This window comes from Dreissena polymorpha, chromosome 6 (assembly GCF_020536995.1).
Source record: "Dreissena polymorpha isolate Duluth1 chromosome 6, UMN_Dpol_1.0, whole genome shotgun sequence".
Classification (NCBI taxonomy): domain Eukaryota; kingdom Metazoa; phylum Mollusca; class Bivalvia; order Myida; family Dreissenidae; genus Dreissena; species Dreissena polymorpha.
In genome coordinates, this window is record NC_068360.1 from 84,249,504 (window position 1) to 84,263,376 (window position 13,873).

General features: G+C 36.7%; 1 protein-coding gene across 1 annotated transcript in view; it reads left to right on the forward strand.

Annotated features, from left to right (window-relative positions):
• LOC127834722 (Na(+)/H(+) exchanger protein 7-like) overlaps positions 1–12,557 on the forward strand; it is a 68,119-nt gene extending 55,562 nt beyond the window's left edge. The window contains exons 23-24 of the mRNA XM_052360746.1: positions 4,681–4,887; positions 12,035–12,557. Of these exons, the coding sequence (XP_052216706.1) occupies positions 4,681–4,887; positions 12,035–12,130 (303 nt within the window). The 3' untranslated portion in view covers positions 12,131–12,557. The remainder of the gene's footprint in view (positions 1–4,680; positions 4,888–12,034) is intronic.
• Positions 12,558–13,873: the final 1,316 nt, after the last annotated feature.

Below are 13,873 nucleotides of genomic sequence, written 5' to 3' on the forward strand. Positions count from 1 at the left end.
GCATTTTTGACTAACATCTAAAGAATGCATTTGTGACTTTCCTTGAAAACATACATGTTTGACTAACATCTAAAACTTGCATGTTTAACTATTTCTGCAACGGGCCAAGTATTTTAAGAGCATATCAACGTATATTTCGTTTGTTAGCTCTCTGTAGTGTTTTTTTTGATCCATAGAATTGGCACGGGTAATGTATAATTGATAAATGTTGTTAATACAATGATTGACTTTCGTAAGATATACAACTATTCGTGTCACAGAATTTTGGAGAATTTACATTGAACGTATTCTTTTTAACTTTGTAAAAAAGAGCCATTTGAAAAAAGCTTCTGCTTCAAACCCCTATATTCTATATCCTTGACATAACAATTTGTAACACAATTTCATTTTGATTCCATGGTTCATGTTGTTGGAGAGTGCTTAATAATGAACATTTTACCGTTTTTAATTAATATAAGTTTTTTTAGTATATAACTTCAACCTAACTACCCGTTTTCCAAGGAATTATTAACGCGGGACAGGATACTTGCAAATTAGAAGATCTAATGACACTATATGTATTAAGCCGTACATCCCCTATAGCCTACGTTCCATCTTTATAGTGAACACAATGGGTACACAACCTATGTGTCATATACAAAAACGGGTCTTCGCAAGTGTGTGTAGCTAAATGTATCTAAATGTTTTATTAAATTGAACCAAACGAGTGGCGACATAACTTTTAAACGCCATTTCGTATTAGGCGGGATACCAATTTACACTGACTTCAACATAGACTTGTACATAAAATAATTGGTATAGACTCATTCTTATTTAAAATTTGACATTTCACAACAGGCAAGTTTAGCCTGTCCCTTTGTGACACTGAATGTGAAATTATTCAACATTTATTTCGGGAATGCAAGCATATCAATCAGTTAATAACATAATTGTTTTCTGGAATTTATATTTTTTCGAAATATGCCTTTCTTTATTATGGGACATGTAAATAAAAATTAACGTTTAAATTGACCATTTTTTTCGGATAAAAATAATTCGGATTGATTGTATTAATAAAATGAACAAACCTGGAATCATAATGAAATCAGCCAAAACTTCCTGTCCTTGCACTGTCGTGTGCTTAATGAAATTAAATATGTTAATGATTGTGCGTAAAAGTAAAGAATTATAATTGTTTTAACGAATTTTCCATGAGTTGAGATAACTTAAGGGAATGTATTCAATTATTTCACAATACAAATTGAAACATTAAAGCGACTAAGTGCAAACTCCATAAAATGTGTGATACAATTGAGCCGCGTTCTGAGAAAACTGGGCATAATGCATTTGCGTAAAGTGTCATCCCAGATAAGCCTGTGCAGTCCGCACAGGCTAATCAGGGACGACACTTTCCGCCTAAACTTGATTTTCGGCAAGGAGGGACTTCCTTTAAACTAAAAATACCATAAAAGCGGAAAGTGTCGTCCCTGATTAGCCTGTGCGGACTGCACAGGCTTATCTGGAACGACACTTTACGCACATGCATTAAGCCCAATATTATCAGAACATGACACAATTCATAAATTGCTTGTGAACTCTGTACAGTGTGGAGTGGGATGCCCTCGACCTACACACACCTATTGGCGAGGAAAAATAAAACAAATTGCACGTACAAAAACGACGCGATTAGGGATTTAAAAAATGGTGAATTACAAAGTCACACTAAAATGTTTTGTGATGTATCATATTAAAATATTATTAACCGAAAAAGGTGTATTGCATACAAGTTTGTTTTCCTTATTTAATTATATCTGATTGTTCGCGATATACTGCTTTTTAGCTCACCTGAGCACAACGTGCTCATGGTGAGATTTTGTGATCGCCTTTTGTCCGTCGTGCGTCGTCCGTCGTGCGTCGTCAACATTTTGCCTTGTAAACACTCTAGAGGCCACATTTATTGTCTGATTTTCATGAAACTTGGTCAGAACATTTGTCCCATTAATACCTCGACTGAGTTCAAAACTGGGTCATGCTGGGTCAAAAACTAGGTCACAAGGTCAAAAAAAGAAACACCTTGTGAACACTGTAGAAGTCACATTTGATGCCCAATCTTCATGTAACTTTGTCAAAATGTTTGTCTTAATGGTATGTTAGTTGAGTTCAAAATGGTTCTGGTCCGTTGAAAAACATGGCCGCCAGGGGGCGGGGCAGTATTCCTTATATGGCTATAGAGAAACCTTGTGAGCACTCTAGAAGTCACAATTTTTGCTCAATCATCATGAAACTTGGTCAAAACACTGGTTGCATTGATATCTCGGACGAGTAAGAAAATGGTCAAGATCGGTAAAAAAACACGGCCGCCAGGGGGCGGGGCATTTTTCTCTTCATGTATATAGTAAAAACATGTGAACCCTCTTGAAGTCACATTTTTGGTCCAATGTTCATGAAATTTGGTCAGAACATGTGTTTTCTGGATATGACGGTTGAGTTCGAACATGGTTTGGATCGGTTAAAAAGCATGGCCGCTCGGGGGGGGGGGGGGGTCATTTTCCTTATATTTATATAGTAAAGCAGCTTGTGAACACAGTTTAGCATGTCAAGGGAAGTAACTGCAAAATGGCTTTTGAAAAAATATGTTGAATTGACATAGTTGTCTCCCTTTTTAAAATATTTATTAAGCACAAGAAGATTAAGTGGAATTAATTATAAATGATAGTTTTACATTCTGGAAGATAGCAAGCTTTTGAATATGTTTTTTATTGTTTGATGATTCTGTACAATATGGCGTTCTTTTGTCAAACGATTAAAGCGAGACTATACGATTTTTATATGTGTCTAATTGTAATATATTGATAAATACATGTTACAATAACACAAAATAGGCAAGACGAATTTCATACAGCAAAGACAAATAAGCGCCCCGAGCCGATGGTGCCGAAGATATTTCGTGCATATTTTCCTACAATAACCGAAGAATTCGTTTTTTTATTAGGATCGGAGTTAGTGTTTGTGTGTCGTATGAATAGACATCGCTGCAGGAATTTAAAAACAACCATTAAACTAAATTAAGATTGACATCGTACATGCATGATATACATTCTGGCAAATTCGACTTTACAGACATTTTCGATTTCAGTATTAAATATCTGGCTTATTTCGCATTTTCGACACATGTTCTTCTCAACTTTTATTTTAAATTATATTGAAATGTATGACCTTGTTAACAATCTAGAGGTCACATTAATTTTCCGATCATCATGAAACTTGGTCTGAAGATTTGTCCCAATGATATCTTGGATGAGTTCGAAAATGGTTTTTGTTGCTTTAAAAACATGGCCACCAAGGGCGGGGCATTTTTCCTTATATGGCTTTAGTAAAACCTTGGTTACACTGTAGAGGCCACATTTATCGTCCAATCTTCATGAAATTTGGTCAAAAGATTGGTGTTAATGATATCTTGGATGAGTTAGAAAATAATTATGGTTGCTTGAAAAACATGGCTTCCAAGGGGCGGGGCATTTTTCCGAATATGGCTATAGTAAAATCTTGTTAACACTCTAGAGGCCACATTTAATGTCCGATCTTCATGAAACTTAGTCAGAAGATTCATCATAATTATATCTTGGATGAGTTCAAAAATGATGCCGGTTGGTTGAAAAACATGGCTGCCAGGGGCGGGGCATTTTACCTTATATGGTTATAGTAAAACCTTGTTATCACTTTAGAGGCCACATTTATTTTCCGATCTTCGTGAAACTTGGTCAGAAGATTTTTCCTAATAATATCTTGTTATCTTAGGTGAGCGACTTTGGGCCTTTCAGGCCATCTTGTTTTATAACATATTAAAGATAACATATATTAGACTTTATGTTAAGTGTGTCGTTACAGCGATTAATGCTCTTTTGCCTAAAGTATTCTTTACACTCGGAACATTGTAATCATATATTTGCTGGTAGGCTTTTTACATGTTGTAAATGTAATAAACTTAATAACCGATTTTCTGTATTTCGTATTTCTGAAAAAATAGATTATATTGATACTTAATTCATACCAGTCGAATTACTTGTATAGTAATACATTTATTTTATCCAAGCTTGTTTATAAAATAATCCATAATATCCGAAGTGTAAAGCGCCCTCTATTTCACAAGTTGAGCATGTTTTTGCGCCCTCTAATTTTTAACAGGTTTAAGCCCTCCACTTAACTACATGCTTAAAGCCCTATAACTTACAACAGCTGGTGTTTAGCCTTCTAATTTACATCGCGTTTAAGCCCTCAACCTTACAACATGCTTTTAGCCATATAATTTACAACAGGTGTTTAGCATTTTAATTTACAACAGGTTTAAACCATTAACTTTACGGAATGCTTTAGGGCCTCTAATTTACGACAGCTTTAAAGCCCTCTGATTTACGACAGGTTGTAACACCTCGAATTTACGACAAATTGTAAGTCCTCTGATTAACTTCAGGTTTAAAGCCATCTTATTTATTATAGATTTTAAGCGATCTAATTTTCAAGTTGTAAGCTCTATAATTAACAACAGGTTTTAAGCCCTCTATTTTGCAACAGGATTAACGCCATCTCATTAGCGACAGGTTTTATGCCCTCTTTTGTACAACGGGCTTTAAGCCCTTGACTTAAAACACTTTTTAAGACTTCTAATTAACAACAGGTTTTAAGTTATCTACTTTACAACAGGTGCGCGATAAAAACCTCACGGCGTCAGAGGGCAACCGCTCCAATATGTACAGCCTCCTGCGCAAGAAGCACACAAAGAACAGGGCGTTGCGCGATATGCGCCGGAAAAGCTTGTCGGAAGAATCTCAGCCGTCGACGGCGCTTCCAATGAGCCTCTCCTTCAATATCGACGGCAGCAGGGCATTTGAAGAGAGGATACCAAGTCATGTATGTTAGCAATAATGGTTAACCCATTTATGCCGAGCGTCTAGAAAAAAGGCCTTGGCAAACAGCGTAGACCCAGATAAAACGCCGCATGGTGCGGCGTCTCATCAGGGTCTGTGCTGTTTGCTTACAGGAATTTCTGTAAGTAATGTTCTAAATGTAGAAATAAATGTACTAGACACCCCCAATTTTGGAAATAAATTGATCCAATTAGAAGGATGGGAGAGTCCACTCGGCATAAGTGGGTTAAAATGTATCATGTAAATGTTAATTATCTTTAAATGTATAGGACAAGGTGGTGTCCGTTATGACGATCAATAGGTCAATCGTCCCGCATTTTCATTGCATCGATGTACTTATTCGTTCTGATCTTGTAATCTTTATCTACATTACTTTTCAGTGACTTCCTCCTAACAAACATATCCAATCGTTCCGTCTCTTGATATATTTATTGTGTACCACGCGGCTTGGCTTTAAGTGCCTTCCACAAACCCCTTGCGCATATGTACCGTTAAAGTTTAACCCCGAACTGGTAACTAGAGCCAAAACGAGTGAAGCCAAAAGCTTTCTATAACTGAACGGATTACCTGTTTCCTCCTGTTTCGGGTTTTATGATAATCAGGGCAATTGTATATATACACTCATTTAGAGTATAACTAATATGTGGTTTGTATTAACGCCAAAGCTTTGTCTGTGTCAAAAACATCAGAGTGATTCCTCTTTTGTGTAAAACGCCTTACAGTGATCACACCATATTTATGCATAAAACGCCTCGCAGTAGTTTCTCCGGCTTTTCTGTTATGATCTCCCATGCTTTTATACTGAGATGTCGAAAACGTCTCATTCATCTCTCATGCAGTTTTGTGTCGAACACGTAACAATCATCTCAAATGCTAATGATATTTTGTTAATCAGTAAAACTGTTTATTAATTTCACCTCCTCGGCCGGATCAATGATTTCGGATTGAACATTATCGAATGTATATTATTCCATTTAATTATTTCATGTAATAGTTTTATTGTTGGCGTCTCTCATATGTCATTTACGATTTACTAAAACGCTTTAATGATGGTATGTTAAATATAGTCCTCGATTACGTCATTATATAAGCTTTATTAAAACATTTTTATTGAGGGTACGTATATGAACCCATTAATGCCTAGTGGACTCTCCGATCCTTCTAAATTGGATCAATTTATTTCCAAAATTACGGATGTCTAGTATATTTATTTCTATATTTAGAATATTTATTACAGAAATTCCTTTAAGCCAACACCGCAGACCCTGATGAGACGCGGTCTTTTTTCTAGATGCTAGGCATAAATGGGTTAAGTCGGTATCTTGACATGAATGTAGTTATATATTTAAGTCTCAAGATTGAAGTCGTCCGAATATGAATGGCATTAACATTACACAACTTTTCACTACTCAAATATATTATACAGTGTATCAGGGTGCATGATCACGTGATTTTATGGGGCTCACAACTGGATGGTAATTGATGAAAACACATGGTACCTTTTTTCAAATAACTTTTTAAGACATTTTTTTCTGAAGAATTGTAACGAGTACATTAAACAGTGTTTAGCTCCACTGGCCAAAGGCCAGCGGGGCTTATGTCATGGTCCTGTGTCCGTCGTGTGTGCGTGCGTGCGTGCGTCCGTGCGTGCGTGCGTTAACTTTTTCTTTAAACATCTTCTTCTCCTAAACTACTGGTCGAATTCTGATGAAATTTCTCAAGAATGTACCTTTGGTTAACCTCTTTCAAATTTGTTCAAATTATGCCCCTGGGGTCAAATTTGACTTTGCCCCTGGGGGTCAAAAATTGAAAATTTACTTATATAAGGCCTATTTTGTGCAAACTTTATAAATCTTCTTGTCAAGAACCATTGGGCCTAGGGCTACCAAACTTGGTATGTAGTGACATCTTATAGTCCTCTACTAAGTTTGTTCAAATTATGCCCCTGGGGTCAAATTTTACCCTGCCCCGGGGGTCAAAAAATTGAAAATTTGCTGATATAAGTCCTATTTTGTGCAAACTTTAAAAATCTTCTTGTCCATAACCGTATGGCGTAGGGCTACCAAATTTGGTATGTAGTGACATCTTATAGTCCTCTACCAAGTTTGTTCAAATTATGCCCCTGGGGTCAAATTTGAACCTGCCCCGGGGGGTTAAAAAATTGAAAATTTGCTATATAAGGCCTTTTTTGTGCAAACTTTAAAAATCTTCTTGTCCATAACCATTGGGCCTAGGGCTACCAAATTTCCTATGTAGTGACATCATATAGTTTTCTACCAAGTTTGTTCAAACTATGCCCCTGGGGTCAAATTTGAACCCACCCCGGGGGGTTAAAAAATTGAAAATTTGCTTTTATAAGGCCTATTTTGTGCAAACTTTAAAAATCTTCTTGTCCATAACCATTGGGCTTAGGGCGACCAAATTTTCTATGTAGTGACATCTTATAGTCCTCTAGCAAGTTTGTTCAAATTATGCCTCTGGGGTCAAATTTGACCCTGCGCCGGGGGGTCAAAAAATAGAAATTTTGCTAATATAAGGCCTACTTTGTGCAAACTTTAAAAATCTTTTTAACCATAACCATTGGGCCTAGGGCTACCAAATTTGCTATGTAGTGACATCTTATAGTCTTCTACCAAGTTTGTTCAAATTATGCCCCTGGGGTCACATTTGACCCTGCCCCAGGGGGTCAAAAAATTGAACATTTGCTTATATAAGGCCTATTTTGTGAAAACTTTAAAAAAATCTTCTTGTCCATAACCATTGGGCCAAGGGCTACCAAATTTGGTATGTAGTGACATCTTATTGTCCTCTACCAAGTTTGTTCAAATAAAGCCCCTGGGGTCAAATTTGACCCTGCCCCGTGGGGTCAAAAATTTGAAAATTTGCTTATATAAGGCCTATTTTGTGAAAACTTTAAAAATCTTCTTGTCCATAACCATTGGGCCTAGGGCTACCAAATTTAGTATGTAGTGACATCTAATAGTCCTCTACCAAGTTTGTTATAATTATGCCCCTGGGGTCAAATTTGTCCCCGCCCTGGGGGGTCAAAAAATCGAAAATTTGCTTATATAAGTCCTATTTTGTGCAAACTTTAAAAATCTTTTAGTCCATAACGGTATGGCATAGGGCTACCAAATTTGGTATGTAATGACATCTTATAGTCCTCTACCAAGTTTGTTCAAATTAAGCCCCTAGGATCAAATTTGACCGTTCCCCAGGGGTCACAAAATTGAACATATGCTTATATTGGGCCCATTTTGTGCAAACTATAAAAATCTTCTTGTCCATAACCATTGGGCATATTTCTTTCAAATTTAGTAGGTAGTGACATCTATTAGTTCTCTACTTTGTTTTTTCAAATTATGCCCCTGGGAACAAATTTGACCTTGCCCCAGGGGTCACAAAAATGAACATATGCTTAAATAAGGCCTATTTTGTGCAAACTTCAAAAATCTTCTTGTTCTTAATTATAGAGCCTAGGGCTACTTAATATGGTATGTTGTGATAGCTAATAGTTCTCTACCAAATTTGTTCAAATTATTCCCCAGGGCTCAAATTTGACCCTGTCCCGGGAGGTCACAAAACTGAACATATGACGTTTATTGCGGCCGTGTGGCTGTGACCAACAACAACAACAACATCTTGTAAACATGAGATAAACCCTGTCATTTAGTGCCATTTTAGATCAGATGGTGACTGCTTACAAAGGAATTGAAGTAAGAACATGTGTTCTGAATGTTTTTTTTTTATAAACTGAAAAAAGTCGGGATTTATTTAAATATGTCGAAAGTGACCATATATCCGGTTAAAAAAATTCGGATGACATGATTATTTAATGTCTTTTTTGTAGTGTTTAAACCAGTTTAATAATATCTTATTGATTTTAAAATACAACTTCCATGAACATAATTGTTTACAGAAAAGTCAATATATGATACTGCATTGTAAACTCAAACTTTGTATCCAAGAGGTGTTGGAATTAATAAAGTGCAATGTTCTTAACTATCCTATATGCTGCTTTTTAATAACTAATGAGTCATTGTTCCATTTGTGAATTGTGACTCATGAATTGTGGAGATATGATTGTCAATTGCTCAACGATCCATATTAATTTCTGATCATTTAAAATTTTCTTAATATAAGTTATGAATTGATCTTAGAAGTCAAATGTATTACTTAATTAAATACATTTATAAATATAAGAAATAATCTTTAGATGATCATAATATTCTCAGCCCTGTTGGTCTAAGGGATGTGTGGGTTGTTAATTATATTTATGCCCCTCTTCGAAGAAGAGGGTGTTTATTGCTTTGCACATGTCGGTCCGTCCGTCGTCCGTATGTCCGTCCACCAGATGGTTTCTAGATGATAACTCAAGAACGCTTAGGCCTAGGATCATGACACTTCAAAGGTACATTGATCATGACTCGCAGATGACCCCTGTCGATTTTGAGGTCACTAGGTCAAAGGTCAAGGTCACGGTGACCCGAAATAGTAAAATGTTTTCCGGATGATAACTCAAGAACGCTTATGCCTATGATCATAAAACTCAATAGGTACATTGATCATGACACGCGGATGACCCCTATTGATTTTCAGGTGAAAGGTCAAGGTCACTGTGACCCGAAATAGTAAAATGTTTCTGGATGATAACTCAAGAACGCTTATTCCTTGGATCATGAAACTTCATAGGTACATGGATCATGACTCGCAGATTACCCCTATTGATTTTCAGGTCACTAGGTCAAAGGTCACGGTGACTCAACTTAGAAAAATGGTTTCCGGATTATAACTTAAGAACGCTTACGCCTAGGATCATGAAACTTCATAGGTACATTTATCATGACTCGCAGATGACCCCTATTGACTTTCAGGTCACTAGGTCAAAGGTCAAGGTCATGGTGACTTCACACAGTAAAATGGTTTCCGGATGATAACTAAAGAAAGCTTACGCCTAGGATCATGAAACTTCATAGGTACATAAATCATGACTCACAGATGGACCCCTATTGATTTTCAGGTCACTAGGTCAAAGGTCAAGGTCACAGTGCCAAAAAACGTATTCACTCAATGGCTGCCACTACAACTGACAGCCCATTTGGGGGGGGGGGGGGCAGTGCTCCAGCTAGGCCTAAATCGAAGGGCGCCGCGCCCTGCCCTCCCGAACCTCAGCCCTCCCCCCCTCCCCCCCCTCCCCCCCCTCCCCCCCAAAAAAAAAAAATAGTATTATGATTATGATTATTAATAAATCTCTTATTACATTGTAATTACTTTAATCCTCATTGTAGACATTATATTTGAATGGTTTAAAAATAATGGGCATAATACAATTATTTATAACATATAAATTAACATGCAATAGGAAGCATTTCAGAAACACCCGCGTGCTCGTATGTGCCATTTTCACAAAATACTGCGCGTCGAAATTGCACTTTTGACAAAATACTGCGCGTCGAAAGTGCCCTTTTGAATAATAAGCCCCCCTGCCCTTTTCAAATCCTAGCTGGAGCACTGGGGGGGGGGGGGGCATGAATGTTTTACAAACAGCCCTTGTTTGAGATGATTCTTTACAAAGAAAGATGCTACTATTGTATTTGTTATTAATGTGTGAAAGGCTCTAAGAAGGAACCAGATTATTAACCCTTTACCAAACACCAACAGGATTAAATGGGTTTATAGCTGACGACTTTATAAATAATTATGATAAAAAGAGAAATTGCTCAAGATGAGCAATTTCTCTTTAATCACAATTATTTCTACCCTACTAGATTATTTCCTTAATATTCCATTACAATTTAATTGTCATCTGCAACCTTTTTCAAATTGGGAAAGTCCAAAATGTGTCGTTTGGTAAAGGGTTAAGGCATTTTGATTCCTACGGGTCTTGTGAATCTGTTACAAATCAAATGCGTATATTTGATCTTCAGCATCTAAAAATATGTGAAATAGAAAGAACGACAATATCTTTTGGAGAGATAAATGTACCTACGTTATAAGCTATGGGACTGTGCTTCAAAGGAACAATTCCCGGGCTTTTTAGTCTGTTTAGTTAACACGGTAGTAACTTTTTCCATATATAAAAATGCTCACCCTTCCAACTTTAAGCGCCCAGTGGGACGAGGGATAGACAGAGAAAGTCACATGCTTGAGTACATTTCAACCCATGCGCATTGCGCGTTTTTTTCGCATAGAAAAACAGTGGAGCGATACAGGGCCATCATGGCCCTCTTGTTTATTCGGCCGGCTTATTGCAAGGTGAAAAACATTAGAATTTCTTAATTTAATAAGCCTGTGGCATTGGCCAAAAAATTCAATGCCGACAAAATGCAACTGGATTCGTTAAACGACAGTAAAAGCAACGTGATTACACAACTTACCGATCTCCTGTTCGGCTAATAACTTTGATATTCAATTAAATTCGACTTTCTAGCTACATGTCTGTGTTTTGCTGTCATATTTTGTCGATCAAATGCTCGGTTCTAAAACGCCATATAATTGGCCAACACAATCAGAACAATTAACCAGATGGCGCGTTATACAATAAAAATGGTGTACATGTGTAGATGAAACACCGAGTGACATATAGCTAGAAAGTCGAATTTAATTGAATATAAAAGTTATTAGCCGAACAGGATTTCGGTTAGTTGTGTAATCACGTTGCTTTAACTGTCTTTTAACGAACCCAGTTGCATTGTGTCGGCAACTGCATAGGAACATGTGTGTTTTCGATGAAAAAGGTCACGTCCAGTGTTCCACAATCTTTCAGCAATAGGCATATAGTGCGTTTCATACCTTGTGTATATATATAATACCTTTACGAGGGTTATTTTTTCAAACTATGTATTTTTGTCAATATTCGCTGTTGAAAAGTCAACCCATACACAATATGTGTACATTTAACAATCTGGAACCCCTTGGGTAAACTCGGAGGGGGGGGGGGGGGAGGGTCCCGGGGGGAAATTTATGATACTGCTGCCTGTGTGTGCAATCATCTGTGAACCTCGTTGATCATGCACCCTCTGATGACAACATAAAATTGATGCTGTTCCAAATAATCATGTGTGTGTGTTTATTTTAAGTTTTCATATGAACAAACTTTAAAACTTGTCCGACACACTTGATTGTTGCAGGTGAAATTCAAAGTAGAGGACACTGTTACGGAGGAAGATGAAACAAAGGAAGATAATGACTATGAGCCCAACGGCAAAGTGACGTTTGAGCTTTAAATAGTAAACATGACATTTTGAGCTTTAAGTTTGAACCATTATAGCGACATTTGAGCTATAAAAGGTTAAAGTGATATTTGAGCTATGAAAGGTAAGTGACATTTGAGCTATAAATTGTAAAAGTGGCATTTGAGCTTTACAATGGCAAAGTGGCTTTTGGGATATGAATAGTACAAATGGCATTTGAGAATATAAATAGAAAAAGTTACCTTTGAGCTATAAATTGTTCAAGTTACATTTAAGATACAGCGAGTAACACTACGTTGTTATTTTTGTGGGGACAAAGTTGAGGACTTGTGTATGTAACATATGATGTCCAATAACAGTAAAAGTGTGTTCGAAACGATGGAGCTAGAAATAAAGAAAGGGTTTACTACTTTGTTAACACTCTATAAGAAATATACAGTGAATTATAGTTAAAACTGCGTGTCCAGGACTTCAACTTTTGTATAGATAATTTTTACTAAAAAATGCAATGATGTTAAAACTGTATAATACAATTGTGATATGTGTGACTTCCCGTGCGTCAAATATTGTATGGCTCAACTTGTAGATTTCTTTAAATAGACCATTTATATAGATGTAAGTGTGAGCATCTATGTGCCACAGTTCACACATTGAGACATTCTTAAATTCATCTTAAAAGGAATGACTACAAAACTCGATTAGATTTCAATGCATCATATGTTCGTATATGTATTTTGATTTAAATGAGCCGTGTTCTGATGAAACTGGGCTTAATGCATGTGCGTAAAGTGTCATCCCAGATTAGCCTGTACCGTCCGCACAGGCTAATCAGGGACGACACTTTCCGCCAAAACTTGATTTTCTGTAAGGAGGGACTTCCTTGATACTAAAAATACCATAAAAGCGGAAAGTATCGGCCCACATGCATTAAGCCCAGTTTTCTCAGAACGCGACACAAATGATTAACAAGCAATGAAGGATCAATGAGGGTACAGCTAGTGTGCGAGCAGTGGCAAATTTCGAAATGGTTCAGTGACGGCTCAGGGTGCATAAGTTGTGACAATGCTTTAAAAGAATTTGAAATTTTATTTATAATGAGTTGCATTTGTGTTCACATAAATGTAACAAAATAAATTTAAATTGAAAGCTTTATAAAAAATGATGCAGTAAGTATTATATTGTAATGTCATACACAATTCAACTGTTTTTGGACAACACTATGCCGAGGCGTTGTCTCAACTACTGTGAATAATAACATCTCGATATGAAAATCTGTTCTAATTAGTTTTGTAATATATTTTATCCCGGCATTTTATTTAAATACACATATGCAAATAGTACAACAAAATATTATTAAAATACTGTGTTCCGTCCGGAAAGGTATAAGTCTTAAACCGGGATGGATGGTAAAATAATGAGTCGCGTTCTGGGTAAACTGGGCTTAATGCATGAGCGTAAAGTGTCGTCCCAGATTAGCCTGTGCAGTCCGCACATGCTAATAGGGGACGTCACTTCCCGCCTAAACAAGATTTTCGGTAAGAAGGGACTTCCTTTAAACGAAAACTACCATACAAGCGGAAAGTGTCGTCCCTGATAAGCCTGTGCGGACTGCACATGCTAATCTGGGACGAAACTTTACTCATAGGCATTAAGCCCAATTTTCTCAGAACAAGACACAAATATTAAATCTATCACGATTACATTTCAGACAAAAATGTAAAGTACAATTGTATGTGTCAATATGACTTTTTAGAACGGTATAGTTCTAATCACACA